The following is a 17042-nucleotide window of genomic DNA, read 5'->3' as shown; positions in this document are numbered from 1 at the left end:
CCCTGGGAACCCAGCGCCTGGCGCCCAGAGGCTTAAGCGTCTGGACTCGCCTGGGATCCCAGAGCCCCCAGCAGCCCCTCCCTTCTTATGTCACTACACATATATCCCACAGGGAATGAGATAAATGGGGGCCCTACAGGTCCACAGTTTATAGAATTGTCTCAGCCCCTCGGGCATCTCGCGCTTGTGGGCTCGGTTCGGATTCCTATTGCAGCCACAGGCTCCAGCTCACACCATCAACCAAGGCCGTAGCCATGGAGTCAACATTGGGGGGGTCCAAATCTTCCAGGGGGTCTGGGGGTCCCCCCCACCCCCCAGAAAAAAAAATCGAAATTTGAAAACGAATTTCCTGCCTAAAATATTAACAAAATCACTAACACATAGGATGGACTTTTTCTTTATTTTACAATGTATAACCATGTATTGTATTACATTGCTCTGTTTTTACTTTTTTTTACCATTTCTTCTTTCATTGTATGTAATGTTTGAGATTAGGGATTAATAAAGTACATAACCACAATCATATAAACAGAAATCTATTTTATAGCAATATGTTGGGGGGGGACATTTTAGGTTAAGTCATACATTAGCCAAATATATATACAGTAGTCCCGTTTTTTTCTGTGGTTGCCAGTGCCTCTGAATCTAACAAAAACTGCTCATTACAATTGATGAATATTGTTTATATTGGCACCTTCAACTGCTATACCATGGCCTTTCACAGCCCGATGCACTTTTTCCAAAGCTGCCAACAGGTGACCCGTCAGTTCCAAGCAGAAAACAGCGTGCACTTGCATAGCCACTACAGTGGTGCATGGCTCTCCACTCGCGCAGTTTCTCAAGTCGCCACTAGCTTCCTCCAGTGCAGCGCCCTGCCACCTTCCAGGCAACCACTCACTGCGCCTCAGGCAGCCTCTCTTCTGTCCCACATCTCTCCACGAGTGGCTCCTCACCAAGCCTCGAAACTTCTCCTCGATCCAGAGGTGGCACGCTTGGATTACGTTGCTCGGCTAACCAGCGCTTTCACAAAGCCCCAAGTTCGTCGCTTCTTCTCATCCCATGGCAGATTTTCTCCATTGGTGAGCGGCACCGCTAACTACTTACAGGGATGGGTGCTGGTCTGCTACCCCTGTGCCCTAGCAATTAAGTCATCAAAATGGCCTCAGCTACAGACTGTGCAAGTCAAACAGGTCGTTGATCAACAAAGCCTGTATATATTGTAGTTATTGGCAGACATCATTGTTTTGCTGCAAAAACGGGTTTGCTATGAGCATGTGAAAGGATTGCCTTGCAGTATTTACCATTGTGCGAAGGTGGTATGTGACTCATTGTGTCTCACATCCCAAACACTTGGCATAAGTCTTCAAGATCCTCCGTAGACTCATCCCTGTTGACCCCCCCCCCCCCCACCTTCTCATCTCACAGCTACCTTTCACTCTCCACTGGCCAGGGGCGGTTTCTTCATTAGGGCGATTGGGTGACGCACCACCAATGTCATTCAACCACAGAGTCACGCTAGCCGTCACTGTCAGCCTCTGGATATAGTCCAATCAGCGTCATGTCACGTTCTGTGGAGTACCGCCTCTTTTTGGGCGATTTCACTCCGGCTGAGAATCGCCCCGAGTGGCCCCATAGACTTACATTCAAAGATGTTTTTTTTCGAACGGCGGGCGCTCCAATGCATTCTCTATGGCTTCCGGGAGGGCATGCACTAACGTGCTTACGTCATCATACGTGCTAACGTCATCATACGTAAGCACGTTTCATCCAACAATATAATTTATCGCCACCTAGTGGAATCTTTAATAAAATAAACTTGAGTGGTTTGTTTTAATAGTGAGTATAGAAACAAACAAGATGTATTGTAAGAGTCACTTTATTTTTCATTAATATTAAAGAAGTGAAGTTGCCTTTACATGCTTAAGCTGTTAATTTATCCATTGCATGGGTGGACCTTATCCTTATCAATCATCCAGACATTTGCCCCCCCTGAGAGATTTTGCAGTAGCCGCCACTGCCACTGGCACAACCAAAGATTAATGTGGAAGCCCTCAGCCAATCTTCTGCTGCTGCCTCAAAATTTGGAATGACGTTTAACCAGCCATCCGTGCTTTTTGGATGCCCTGCCCATGTTAAAAGTCCAGGATTAAGATGTATTTTGTTTTCCTCTGGCTATGAATGACTGCCTCTCTCTACTAAAATAATATATGGCCACTGTAACTCACGAGCATTGTCAGATGCAATCACATTTAGGGAGTATGTACAGTAAATCCACATTGTATTCCTTTTGTCCATTGCCATTGATAATAATTTAATGACTTTATCATCAGCAGGTCTGAGATCTTTCATATCGTCTCAGTTTATGTTTATACCTTATGGAAACAAATTTGCATAAATTATTGACTAACGTCAGTGAAATCTGGTGAAAGCGCCTCTGTCGAATTCCCCTTCAAATGTGAACTTTGTTACTCCATGCAATCTGCAAAGCTATTCCAATTTGTTTTCAGAATTTGTTTAATGGTCTTCCAAATATGTTTTATTATAATTATTTAGTCCTTGAATTTGCGAGGGGTTGAGTGACTGCATCAATGGCCCGCAGTTTTTCCCTGTGATTTGAACATAAATCCTTAAACATTGCCTCTAAATCTTTTCCAATAGCTCCCCTTGACCTTTTCGGTTTTTAAATAAAGCAAATTTGTTCGCCATGGTAACAAACGCCGCTAATATGTATCACTCTTGGTATATATTTTACAGATGTTGTCAACGGCTACTTTAGGTTTTTAAGTATTTTTTTATCTCCAACATCAAAGTCCAAGAAAGATATATAGGATATGATAGGTAACTATTTTTTGCCTATAGATTTACGTTCAACGTTTAGGAAAATTTAGGTGTGCCTCTTAACAACTTGTACTTTAATTCATTTTAGCATGATCCTTAGCAGCTAGCAAATGATCAAAGATTTCTCTCCAAATGCGTAATTTTTCAACTGAATCCTTGTTTTCTGTAAAATCTGCGCCGTGCAACCTCTCAGGGAGAACTGCTTGGTAGGTAAGTCGAAGCGTGGTGGGAATTTGCTCTTTGAAAACGGAGGAAGTGCACAGGCACAGCAAGACACAGGGCCTGTCCACTAGATATTTGCAAAGCTTCATACTAACATCATCGGCAATCAAATCGTGAGTCAGTATGATCAAAACTGCATCGAAGTTTTTCACTATATATTCCATGATGTCAAGCAAATGAGTACCAGCAGGCTGGTCATCGAGAGTATCGCACTCAACCTGCCCTACCTCTTTGGCCAAGTGCTGAATGTGCACAGCCAACTGCGAGTCAGCCTGTGAATTGTTTGCATTAAATATGAATAGATCTTGTGATTTTTCTTGCGTCTTTCTAGGATTTCCAAAAAGGCATTCATAAGTGTCCCGTAAGCCTATAAGTGAAAGTGTGTCCATGTTCTGCTTAGCTGCTCCAAAGCATATTTCAACTTGGAGCGCTGGATCAATCGTCTCATCCGAACCTTCTGTGTGTTGTAGGATGGCCAGGTACATGCGAGCTAACTCGTAATGCCGTTTTGCAGCTAAGTTCTTGATGAGGCCGGACAGAATGTCTGGATTACCTGGACTCTGTTCGTCTGCTTCCCAAAGTAAACTGAGAGCCTCTTGGTGCCGCCGCATGAGCTGGCAAAGTTCCGATTGCTTGCGAAGTTGCTCTGGTTTCGGGATCTGAGACTCCATCACATCACGCATTAAGCACTGAAACGCTACCTTCACTGGAACTTTGGCCTTGGCCGCGTGCTCAATAGCCATTCGGAAGTAATCCTGGCTCTTTTCTTTCTCACCTCGATTTTTCATGGCAAACCCCCATTTTTCATATGTCAGGGCATAACTGAAATTACCGATGTAACTATGTTGTTGCAATGACTTAATGAAGCATTCGTCTGCTTCCTCATGTTTACCAAGTGATGTATAAATGTCGGCCAGAGTCACGAAGAGTGGATTACCTCTCTCGCTTGATAATTCAACAGCATCTTTAATGCACTTTATTGCCTTATCCAAATTTTCTATTACCATCGGATCATCAGTATTTGCATATAAATTAAAATAGAAATTAGGTGAAATAATTCCTGATGCTGCATTCTCCTTTGCAATAGTGGCAAGCCTCTCTCTGTATTGCCCATCTTGTTCTTGGCTACTCTTTCTCCTGAAGTGATCTGGAGGAGCACGGTACGTTGCACTTCCATCGCCCCGTGTGGTCGAGGTTTTATATCCAGATGCACCATAATTGGGAGTGCCGCATCCTTCCTGTTCTCTTCTTGTGTCATTCCCATCGTATCTCGGCTGATTTTGGCTCCTCCATTCCCTGGATTTTGCTAAATTGAAAGCAAAAATCAGCATTGGGAGATTTGTCAAATGTCCACGATTAATTGTAAAACAATTTCATGCAGTATCGTTTTATGTTGACGTTAACAAGCATTGTTATTTTTCATCATTGCAAACGTTACAATGAGTAACAATTTAAATAATTGCTTAGTCTGTCGCCAAATATATAGTGTGTCCTTTGCCACATGCAAAATATATTTTTAAAAATAGTTTACCAAGTGGCATGTGCTGGTATGCAAACCCTGATTAATATACAAATTGTAATCTGTGGGAAAAATATGAAACTAGTGGAACTGATGAAAAGAAGTTAATAAACAATGTGGCTGCTACCCCACAACTTGTAAGTTCAATTTGAAGACATTTGATATGCAAAAATTATTAAACTTCCTTTGCCATGTTGCCAAAAGGTCTCACTCTTCTTACCCTTCTCATAGGCATTCGATGCGAGGCTGTTGTAGGTCAAGCCCAGCTGGTGGAGGTTAAACGGTGTTGGGTAAATTGAGTGTGCCTTCCGCAGCAGTCCCAGGGCCTTCTCATACTGACATCTGTGTCTCTGGTGTTTTCCGGCCCTCTCCAGCACCCAGTGGTCCAAGGGTCCCAGCTTACATGCCAATTCAAAGCACTGTGACACAGTAAGCATCTCCTTTGTCACGTCCATGACCCTGTCCGTGTCATAGTCGAGTGGCCTGTGCATGAAATCCTGAAAATTTGAAATGAATTCACTTATAGTCCCACATAAACCTCAGCAATTCCAAAATGATGTAATATCAATCCATTAATGTAAAAATACACATTTAAATATATTATTGTAATGACTACAATGTTAAAGGGAATGCGATACAGTGAATGCACAATACAATGACGTGTTTTACCTTGAAATAGATTTTGGTCATCTCCCCCAAAACGATGTAGGCCTTGGCTTTTAAGGCTCCTTTGGCTGTATTGATAACAACCAACAATGCATCACGTCCTTTTACAAATTGATCATTAATGTTGAGATCTGGGAACTCTTTCACAATATGCTTTGCCATAATCCTGCAAAAACAATTAAACAATGATCTCTCTCATCAACACTGAAATGCTAAAAATAGTGTTTTCTATTTATTTAATATTAACCTGAAATTAATATCCACGTAATGATCAACTTATTAATCTTTAATCATGAAAAAAATATACATTCTCATCGGGAAAACATAAACAAACCTGCTACAATTTGAAGCAATGCTAAAATTCCAGGAGGCCATCTTGTCTGCAGAGCAGTGACCATGGCCCATCCTGGTGGCCTGCGTGAACTTGGCGATGGCCTTCATGTAGGCGATGGGGCCCATTCTTGAGTAGCAGTAGCCCTGCTCGGCCAGCGCTGTGACGATTGCCTCCTTGTTTTCGCTCTCCTTTTCCATGGCGCACACTGCCTTCTCCGCCTCGGGGAACTTGTACTGGATCAGGAACATCTCGCACTGGTTGGCCAGGGCCGTGAGGCTGTGCGGCTCCTTGGCCAAAGCCTCCTCCACCAAGGGCTTGGCATCTTTATACTTGTTCCGACGCAGGTAGAAGTACGCAAGGCTGTTGAGCAAATTCAACTCGTTGCCAAATTCCTCGGCCAAGTTCGGGCATTCATGTTCACGCTTCAGCTTAGCAATGGCACTCTCCACTTGTATGACACCCAGGGGTACATCCAGGTTAAAGAGAGTTGGGAACTCCCTGCACCTTTCTCTGATTAATGCACGTTTGTTTTCCATTGATCTGGTTTTGCAGTCACAATGCCTGACAACCGGTTGTGCGGATTCAGCACATCAACTCACATAGAGTAGCTGTAAATAAACACAAGCCATCTGTTAAATTGTGACGTTGTCAACATGTAATGTATTGTAACTGGTTATATTTGTGACAGACACGTAAAAAAAACATTTTAATTGTTGCCATTGTAGTGGAATAACGCTGGCGGCTGACAGAAAAGTGTTACTGACAGCAGAGGGCAGTATACACGTCAGCAGAGGGAGTACTGTATATACGGGGTGAGGGGATCTTTAGAGATGCTCAGGAAGGGGTCCATCTGGAAGCCTTGGAACCTTCAGTTTCACTTTCATTTATTAGATGTAGCCCTGTGAGCCATTCGGCTTTTGACTCGGGTGCAACCGCAACAAACAAAAACATGAACAAGAAACATCTTAAAGTGACTACGCGCAACATAAAAATCCAGGAAAAAACAGCAAAGTCTTCCAGAAAAAGCACCGTATATCAACGCTGTGTGCAAAAATCCCAGTGGGATGCAAGTCAAACAATAACAACCACAAGACAATTAAGATTAAAGTTATCAGTCTAACTCTGTGCTACAACAAACAAATATGGTTAAACCAAAACGTTTTCGAAATCACCAAAATATAGCTATAAAAGCAATGTAACAGTGAACATAGGAACTGTGATTTTAATTTTACAATAAACGATATACAGTGTACATAACATGTACCACCAAACTTTGCAGCCATAACTGGCTGCATGAGTCACTCCATAACAGCAGGAGTATCAGTAGGAGTATCAACATTTTTCAATGCACCTTTAAGATCAGCACACTATAATCAAAACACAAGATCATGCTTTGCAGCGGTCATCTGGAGCGAAACAATTAATTTCAGGCCACTGAATAGCAGTGGCAGCTAGGGGTGTACAACTCCTCTAGAGCAGTTTTGAGTGAAGATCTCATAGGTAGTGATCCAAGTTGCAGTTTTTTGGCGATAGCATTCCAGACCCTGGGGGCATAAATAGCAAATGCCCTTCCTCCAGTATTTGTACCGCAATAAGGAATGTGAAGCTGGTAAATGAGCGAAGACCTTAGGTCACATTTGTTTTTCGAAACAGAGAGGAGATCCAGCAGGTAGTCTGCGGATTTTTTTGTAAGTACATAGTGAATAAATAAGATCGGATGCACAAGCCGTCGAACATTAAGATATGTTAAGTTTGACCCAATGTAGAGATCACAGTGGTGGGTCCTATATGGGCAGTTCAATGCAAATTTTAAAGCCGAGTGATAAATTGAGTCAAGCTTCTTCAGTACAGTACTGGGGGCTGATTTATATACGATGTCACAGTAATGAAGTAGAGGAAGTATGGTAGCTATTATCAATTTCAAATGGAACATAGGGGGGAAGCAGTTCTTGTGTCGATACAGAAAACCAATTTTCTTTTTTTTCTTTTTACCAATATAATCAATGTGATCTTCAAAATTCAGTTTTTAATCAAGGATGGCCCCAATATACTTATAGATCTTGACTTGCTCTATTTAATAATTATTTAAGGAATGTAATTGGGGAAAAATAACTTCCTGCTTTAGTCCTGGTGAGAAGCATAGCACCTTGGTTTTGGAGGTATTCAGAACTAGTTTAAGAGCAACTAGCTGGAGCTTAGCAATCCCGTCATCCAGAGAGCAGTATCGTGTCATCTGCAAAAAGATTTATCCTGGAATGATCCAAGTGTGTTTCTTTCTCTCCCTAAGCCTGCTCACTTCTGTTTGGTACTCATTGACATGTAAATTTTGTCTCTAACCCCTCCCTCTCGCTGCCTCCACCCCCCTCTGTCTATTTAAGGCCACCCCACAGAGACGATCACCTCTCTCTGTACCTGTGTTGCCCGCTCTGTGTATCTTGGTGATATATGTCTGCTTATATGTCTGTCTATAATTTTTTCTGGTTAGATTTTATGTCGCTATACCTGATGATGATTGCTTGTGTTGCAATCGAAACGTCGTATGCTATTATTTAATTTATTATTTTTTCTTTATACGTGACTTTACCGAAAGAACCAAAGAATACATTCTACTGCGTGTTTGGAGAAACGGAGGCAACTTAGTTTACTAAGCAGGGTGTTGTGGTCGACTGTATCAAAGGCTTTGGACAAGTCAAGAAAAAGACTGGCGCAGTACTGCTTATTATCAAGGCGACTGTAGGTTCCAAAAAGGTTGGTGTGGCGAGGGCGGTGCGAGGCCACACCGGGGAGGATAAAAGGGGGGCCCGGGGCGAGAGCTAAAGGCTGTTGCTGTAAGTAGATCCCCCCTTGCCATGTCCTCACCTTCGTCGCCGCCGTCTCGACCACCCTGAGACGCCACTAACTAGACAGCTTGCCGACTACTAGCTAGGCAGTGGCGTCAGAAGAGACGGATTTGTGACTTGCGTGTAAGCACGTAGGCTGTCTGTAGTTCCCTGACGTGTAGAATAAAGAAGGCGCCTTAACGAACCCTGTCTCCGAGTGAGTCACTACACAATTATTTATCAGTGACTTGTAACATATACATCCAGAAAGGTCCTGTTTATGTTTCATACGTGCGACAGTAAGATCACGTACTGCCGTGGCAGGTGCAATACGATGAAATCAAACTTTACTTATATAGCACATTTAGTGCAAAGAATTCAATGAAAAGTGCTTTACATGACTGAATAAAAGCGACTGTTAAAATGTGAACAATAAGAATGATACATTTCAAATGACGTAACAATATACTAAAAGTATAATAAAAAGCATAACAAGCACACAATAAGAGCATCCTAATTAAAAGCCATTCTGAAAAGTTATGTTTTAAGATTTCAAATACAATTAATCAGCTGTACAGCATTGCGCATCACTATCTTCACCACCATCGTCAATGATTCTCTTGCCAGGGCCAGTAGGGTTACTGCGGTACAATATTCCACGATACCATATACAACATTAAATAGCATGACGATTGTGGCAGTATCAGTGTCCCATAATGTTGTGATTTTCAAATTAATTAGATAAACGATTAAAATTACGGTAGCTACTATTTAATTTAATAAAAGTTTTTTTTTTATAAACTTAACTTATTTCACGTTTTTATAACGTTTAATGTATTGAGACGTTTGAAGCCTATTTTAAGGGCCCCCAAGTCCAAATACTTCAGACCAGCCACCACTACAGTGAGAAAATGTATTTATTTTTTATATTTCCCTTCGTACATTCTTAAATTCAGTGCTGACATTTTTTTAAAGGACATTTTTAAAATCATAAAATGATATGCCTACTAGAATGAGCCAACTCCCAAATGCAGCCTTGAGGTGCACCGTCACATTAGTTGAAATACATGTGTAAGAATTCAGCCTGCTCTCCCACAAATTGTCATCGCACATATCAAAGCGTCCATTCTCTTCCTTGAACTTATAAGTTCGTGACAAAGATTCTTATTTCTATACAATCATCAATGTAAAAGTTCATCCAACTAAAAAATTATCCAGCTAAAATGCTCTCAGATGCTCGACATGAAATTGTACCGTGTAACTCACGAATATGCCGTGAGATGTCCTCCCAAAGCACCATGCTCATCAGCGCCTGCTTACTAAGAGCCGACCACACGCCATATGAACGTGAATTCTTAAAAGGAACCCATTTCTTTGTCCGGTCATGATGTAACTGCGTCATACAATTTTCACAAGAACCTTGACGCAAGACTACTTACGTCATGAAATGTTTACATACTGTCGTGGACAAAAAAAACAGGTTTGACTACGTTGTTGGCTATATTTAGGTTGTTGCAATAACAGCCATCGGAAAATCTGAGACGTCAACATTTTGGCAATTTCTATGTATGCCTGTTTTCAATCCAAGTTTACAGAAATATTTATTTTATGTTGCCGTGAATAACTTTGGTAAAAGTGTGTCTCCCCGACTCCCAAGTAAGGCCCACTGAGCTATATAGCTCTTTTTCAGAAGGAACCTGACCACACAATTGGTAGTTCAACGAAGTGGCTTATCATGTGGAAATTTATAGCAGCCAAATACTCGAAACGCGTGTTTCTAAATGTGGAGGGGAAAACCCAAAAGACCCGGAAATTTTTCACACGACCACGGGGAGACCATGCAAACTACAAATACAATATACAGGCGTCAGGGTCGGGATTGAACCCACCTCCTGCTATATACTGGGCGAGGTAGTTAACATCTCTCCACTGCGGCGCTCTTAATCATACAGCAATCTTACTGGTAGGAACCACCTGGTTCCACCAGCCCACAGGGGATTGTGTCCGTCCGTCGTGCATCAAAAAATGGTAGGGGTGGGGCTGGGTGGAGAGGGGAGGGTGGAGAGGGGCTGGGTGGGGAGGGGCTGAGTGGGGAAGGGAGGGTGGGGAGGGGCTGGGTGGGCTGGGTGGGGAGGGGCTGGTCACCCCGTGGTGCCCTTATAAAACGCAACGTTTAACCTACTCACGCCGGCTTGTGCCGCCGTTGACCCTGGCCATTGACCGAGCAACCCAACGTTCCTACCAGCTCCCTCCGCAGGAATGTGTTTTCTAAACCCAGCTTTCATATGGCGGTATAATGTCCGTGATGCAGTCATTTTAGTCTGTTTATGGTCGGCGATGAGGCAATCGACTCATCTCGACGAGCTGTACACGATGCACTATTCAAAGTTGAATTTTTCTATAACGGGTTTTTTTTATGCTAATGTTCGGCGTTTCGACATCGCGGAATAGCACTGATTTCGGATTGATTGGTACCCCAGTCGTGGAGTTAAGTACACCCCTGGAAAAAATAGTGTCCCAGAAATAAAATATTTAATTGCCTCGGCCATTTTGTATAACTGTGTAACAAAACATTGTTTTGTTACTGGGCAGTGTTATTTCCTAATTGTTTATGCCTCATAAGTACAGAAAATGACTATTATTTTGTGACCAGGACACAAGCAAAGTTAACAATCCACTCCATTAATAACAGTTTAACAACTTTATTTCTTTTTTGTTCCTGGGTAGTGTTATTTCCTAATTGCGTATGCCTCTAAAGTATTATTCCCCACAAACTTTGCTTTTGTGACCAGGACACAAAAGCAAAGTTAATAATCCACTCCATTAACAATTATTTGGTAACCCGGGGTACCGACATAAAGATCAAATATCCGCATAGTGCGGCCGTTATCCCCCTCCGCCCCCCATGTGACGCTTAACGTCACGCCTCTAAAATCACGATGACACTGCCACAATTTCTGGTTTCTTGCCTGGAAATGACCGCAGCGCAATAGTCGCAGCAGTCGCCGGGTGTGTCCGTGCTGCCGAAAGCGCTTCCCAGCCGTCAGGTGGGTAGCTGACGGCAGCCTCGGCTCGGAAAGAGGAGCGGCAAACTCCTTTTTTTGTTAGATAATCGTGAGATGCTGGTGACAAATTCCACCGCCCCCAACCCTCCGATGTTTGAACGCCCACACACACAGCGCAATGGAAGACGTTTTGTGAGTGCCTCATTTGTTTTGATATACTGCACCGTGTACATTAGCACACCGCAACTCAGTCCAGCGATTCAAATATTGGTCAAGGGGCTGTTGACCAGGACCAGGAGTCGGAGCCATTCCATGTTCACCTTGAGGTGCGACAGGGATGTCCTCTGGCTCCCACATTATTTAACATCATCTTTGACCACGTAGTTCGAGAAGTGTTCCATGCCTGTACCGGAGAAATTTCCATCTGGTACTGATACAATTGGAGGGCTGAACGATGCCCAGGGGCGGTCAAGGGATGACTCCCTTTTGGTCAACCATGTTACATACCTGTCAACCCTTATCAGTGCCAACCTTATTACAGACCACTTCAGACCTTACTGGTCACCCCGTGCCCTTATAAATCTCAACGTTCATCCTACAAAGTCCCATCACAATGGAGAAACACAAATAGACAAAACAATGTTGCCCGTATTAAAACGACTGTACGACGTATCGACCTGAAAACTCAATTTCCCTGTACAAGAATACGGGTAACCCGTATTATGGGTTGACAGCTATGATGTTATGCACGCGTATGATCTGGTGATTGCTGCTCACTGAATCTGGTGTGTGCCACTAAGAGGTTGGGGTCTTACGATCAGCCCCACCATCTCAGTCAGTCAACCCATGGCACCTGGGTCTGTTCCGTGACCTGTCAGCGAGCCTTCAACACTTCACGTTGACTCAAAGTGCACCTGGCCTGGCACAGGCGCCGTGGTGACATCACCGTCACTTGGTGGCGTATGGCGGGTATTGGTTCTGCTTTCAGGAGAGGTTGAGACAGCACAAGAATGATGCTCGAGGTAAACAAGTACGAGGTACAGGTGTAGTTGTCAACGATGCAGAGACAGAGTTTCTAGGAAACACTTTCTTTATTAACGACTTCCACGGTCTTTGGTTCTTTCGGTAAAGTCACATAGAAATAAATTAAATAATAATAGAAGATTATATAATGATAATAGAATATTATTACATTTCTTTCTACGTGACTTTACCGAAAGAACCAAACACTAATTCCTGCAGTCACGAAAGCTTTGAATCCAACTTCCACGGTCTCGTCCACACACTCTCCACAGTAGCTCAGCCTAGCCTGTACATTACACGAGCTGTCTAACACTGACGGGCCTGACTGAGATAGCCAACTACTATCTTGTAGCGCAATATCTAACCGAGACGGCAGCGAGTATGGCGACGAGACGACAGCGACGACGAGACGAGTCCACTCCCAGAACCGGCAGCCTCGAGCTCCCGCTCTCGCCTCCTTTTATGCTGCCAGCGCGGCCTGGCTCCGCCCTGACGACCCCTCCTTTCTCGAACCCACTAGCAGGTTCCAGGGGCCTCCAGATGGGGTCTTCCGTGACCCTTGCCCTCTTTCCTCCTCTCTGCCAACACACCCTCACCGGCGTATGTACACCACAGTTGCCGCTGCTGTCCACCAGCCGGCGCTATTACACTACACATGTATAAACGGAGGCATTTCTACATCTTACCACGTGAAGCCGAATAAGACGAGCAAAAGATCCTTGGACACGCTGTACTGGGATCCACTGTCCCTTGACACTGGGAGCAACGTTACCCAGCCTCTTACACGCGAACCTCACACTCTCCTCCCCCTTCGGCTGCACCTCTTCTGGGAGTTGCCCCCCCCCCCCCAACCCCAGCTAGGAGGGTTTAAAACCAGGGCATTTGGGTCCACTTAGCAGACGGATTCTTATTACGCCGATCGACTCATACCTGTGTGAAACTTTCCTTAGGCGCCATCATTTAAGAATAATGTACAGCCCTTGCTGGATAAATGCCTCCCCACGCTTTAAAATCATGGGAGTTATTTGACCATACGACTTGACAATGATCAGTACAAAACATTTTGAGCACGTGTCGTGACGGGTACAGCACGATCCAACCGTGTCCGTCCAGTGCTCACCAAACTGCATTAGCTTGCGGTTGCCGAAATAATAAATGTTAAGGTTGCACTCATTACACACAAGGTGCTTTCTCAAAATGAACCACAATGCCTTGCTGATCTCGTCAAGAAGGATAAACCATCACACGAACTCCGGTCATCCTCGCAGCGGCTTTTGGCTGACCATCGAACAAAGATGGTCACTGCATCGCGCGCTTTCAGATGCGCTTCTCCGGCCGTCTGGAACGCTCTTCCTTCCGATATTAGAAAGCCACTGGAGCTATGCACTTTTAAATCTAGATTCAAAACTCATTTTTTTTAAACTCTTTTTTGTGTTTAGTTTGTCGTCCTTCTCCCGCACCTCCGATTTGCGTGGTTGGCTACGTACGGTGAAAAAAAAGTTCAACATACACTGCGTCAACGCCATCCGCTCCAACCCCGCTTGGCTTGGGGACTTGAGTTAATGAGCAAAATATTTTCCTGAAACAAACACACTGGGGTAACAACTCGAGTCATCAGATAGATTTTATTGCACACTTGAAAAATCATACAGCACAGTAATAACCCCAAAACCCCCATAATTGTGCATGCGCCAGCAACGTCTCAACTCACACAAAGGAAATTTAATTCCACATGAACACTTGTAAAGCAATCGTGTTTCAAATACTATATATTTTTACAAAAACTTGATTAAAGTTCAAGAAAAATTGGCCAAAGTATAACATTTTCTTTAATAAAATCGTAACGAATTGCATCGAAAGACAATTACAGTTACACCGTGCAAACTCCTTTAAACATAAGGAAATGCTTTAATAAGTAAGCGCATGCACGCAAGATTAACAATACATTCCTGTATGTTAAAAAGTTGAACATCGATAAAATTACGCCATGCACAAATATTGCGCAAGGCGTGCGCGAATGTCATATACTGTAGATAATTTAGTCACAGATGCTCTCTTTTTAAATCCTTTATATTAAGTTCACTTGCTTGCTTGCTTGCGCGCTTACGACCGTGCAAATCTTTTGGTCGTTTTTTAACCCACTTCCCGTGATCCAATCGAGCTGACATTTTGCACACAGACTCGTTGTGCGTGACAACTTCTTTTCGTGAAATTTTTTTCCCAAAATGTTACACTTTTTAGGTAAAAAAAATATTATATTTAATTACCAATTGCTTAATGGTGGTAGGCAATCATCTGACCCATAGGTGGCAGCCATCTCAAGCCAGAAGACGAGAGAACTCTCGCCGCCCGTTTCAAAGACCAATGTTGGCTGGGTTGTGGCCCATTGAACACGCATATAAAGGATTTATAGTGAAAAACTTGGTTTTTACGGGTTAATTTTTTAGTTATTGACGACCTCTACATTTAGTAACAAATCATGTATTCTACATTTGCACTTCTTCTTGCATATGGCCGATTAAATAGCAACTTGTATGCCTTTGTACAGATTAGTTTGATAGAACATGGCTTCTAAGCCTCCGCTGAATGTGCAGAGTGCAGTATTTGAATTAATTTAATTTGTTACACGAATACATCTATCTAGATTTGAAGCTTTCGTGACTGCAGGAATCCATACTCTTTGGTTCTTTCGGTAAAGTCACGTAGTTTATTTTATTTCTAACTACGTGACTTTACCGAAAGAACCAAAAAGTACGAATGATCCTGTTTAGCCAGTTTACCGGCTAGTTCGTGGGGCGTGGGCACAGCAGCAACTAAAGACAAAAAAATTAACCCGTAAAAACAAAGTTTTTCACAATAAATCCTTTATATGCGTGGCGGCTAGAGTCCTCTCGTCCTCTGGCTTGAGATGGCTGCCACCTATGGGTCAGATGAATGCCTGCCACCATTAAGCAATTGGTAATTAAATATAATTTATTTTTTCCTAAAAAGTGTAAAATTTTGGGAACATTTTTTATGAAAATACATTGTCACGCACAACGAGTCTGTGTGCAAAATGTCAGCTCGATTGGATCACGGGAAGTGGGTTAAAAAACGACCGAAAGATTTGCACGGTCGTAAGCAAGCAAGCAAGTGAACTTAATATACAGGATTTAAAAACATCAATACAGTACTGTATAGCAAGCGACATTGTAGATGGTGTCACAATAATCAGGTATATACAGGATGGTGGCCTAAACTTTGTTCAGGTGGAGTTGAGGTCGAATACAGCGTTTGTTTCTGTGGAGGAATCCAAAAAATGTTTTAATCTTATTGGCCACGGGATCCACGTGGGTCTTGAAAGACAGTTTTTAAGTCCACCGAGATATTTTAAGTTGTCAACCTGAGTCCAGAGCCACAGTGTGCATCGGTGGCGAGAGATGTTTTGGGGCCGCTGGAGAATAACATAACTTTGGTCTTTGTAGATTTGAAAGTCAGATTTAAGGCATGAAGTTTAATTAAGGCATGAAGTTGAAGACGAAGATCATTGAAGTCCTGTTGTAGTTGCTGTTGAAACTCCTCCATGAAATTGGTTTTGGAGCCATCAGGGTTGTTTGTCTGTTGGAGTACGGAGTTAGACTGATGGCCTTAATCTAAGTTGTCTTGTGGTTGTTGTTGTTTGACTTGCATCCCACTGGGATTTTTGCACACAGCATTGGTGTACGGCGCTTTTTCTGCAATACTTTGCTGTCTTTTCTTGGATTTTCTGTTTGCACTTAGTCACATAGTCACTTTAAGATGTTTTCTTGTTCATGTTTTTTTTTTGTTGCGGTTGCACGAATGGCTCACAGGGCTATACCAATTAAATTAAACTGAAAACTGAAATGTGTCATCAGCAAAATAGTTTTTTTTTTGTCAGAATGATGGTTCACTCCTGTGTGGTCCGTAATCTGGTTGGTGTTTATAATCTCACAAACCCACGCCGGGGTTATGTATGAGTTTCCACTTGTGAAGGATGATCTGCTGCGATACACACAGATTCGATGTACAGTAATACATTGAATCTGTAACACTTGTTTGGAATGTTGATGTTTGACCAAATCTGTTTCCATTTGCATGAGCTCTGGTTGCGATCAAGAACAATGTGTTATTTATAGGTGCCGGTTCTGTAGATTTTGTAAATATTTGTGGGTGGGTAAACTTTGATTGGCTTGGATGCAGGTGTATTAATTGAAAATGTTATCTGCTGTGTATCTCATGGGGAGGGATGCTTGATAGCACAGATAGTCAGGGTGAAGGAGTTGATCTTTGAATACTGGTGACAATTTAAGATGGGGCCCATTTGTTTGATGTGGCAGCCTAGAAGCCAATATGGGAGTGCAGTACTGTGGGGTATTACACTTATGTCCAAGAAAGCAATATGGAATGTATTTATGTTCCCAACCTAGTCCCTGTGAGTTTCTGGATGAGGTTTGTCCTAATTTTTGTATTTTTTGCTGACCTTAAATATTCTGAGTCGTTCTTGATTTGATCCGTAGTTAGTCCGAGATATAGGTATGGTTTATTCTGCACTTTCTTGCCACGAGAAGGCCGGTTGTTCAAGCAGAAATCAGTAGATTGGATGGATTTGGATGAAG

The 17042-nt window shown here is 42.9% G+C and overlaps 1 protein-coding gene across 2 annotated transcripts; it reads right to left on the bottom strand.

Annotated features, from left to right (window-relative positions):
* Positions 1-1860: 1860 nt before the first annotated feature.
* On the bottom strand, positions 1861-9771 carry LOC133349770 (uncharacterized). 2 transcript variants are annotated; one of them, XM_061563492.1, is made up of 5 exons: positions 9665-9771; positions 5580-6187; positions 5249-5411; positions 4800-5076; positions 1861-4366 (listed from the first exon to the last, which is right to left on the bottom strand). In XM_061563492.1, exons 2-5 carry the CDS (start codon positions 6113-6115, stop codon positions 2913-2915), a joined length of 2430 nt encoding a protein of 809 aa, XP_061419476.1. In that variant the 5' UTR covers positions 6116-6187; positions 9665-9771; the 3' UTR covers positions 1861-2912. The 2 variants fall into 2 exon arrangements, with proteins under 2 accessions (XP_061419476.1, XP_061419477.1); XM_061563493.1 differs by having other exon boundaries at positions 9653-9700.
* Between the last annotated feature and the right edge of the window lie 7271 nt (positions 9772-17042).

The sequence above is a fragment of the Lethenteron reissneri genome, chromosome 31 (assembly GCF_015708825.2).
Source record: "Lethenteron reissneri isolate LAM-NWPU_2019-01 chromosome 31, ASM1570882v1, whole genome shotgun sequence".
In the NCBI taxonomy this organism is placed as follows: Eukaryota; Metazoa; Chordata; class Hyperoartia; order Petromyzontiformes; family Petromyzontidae; genus Lethenteron; species Lethenteron reissneri.
The sequence above is the reverse complement of the archived record's forward strand: the minus strand, read 5'-3'. Positions and strand labels throughout refer to the sequence as shown.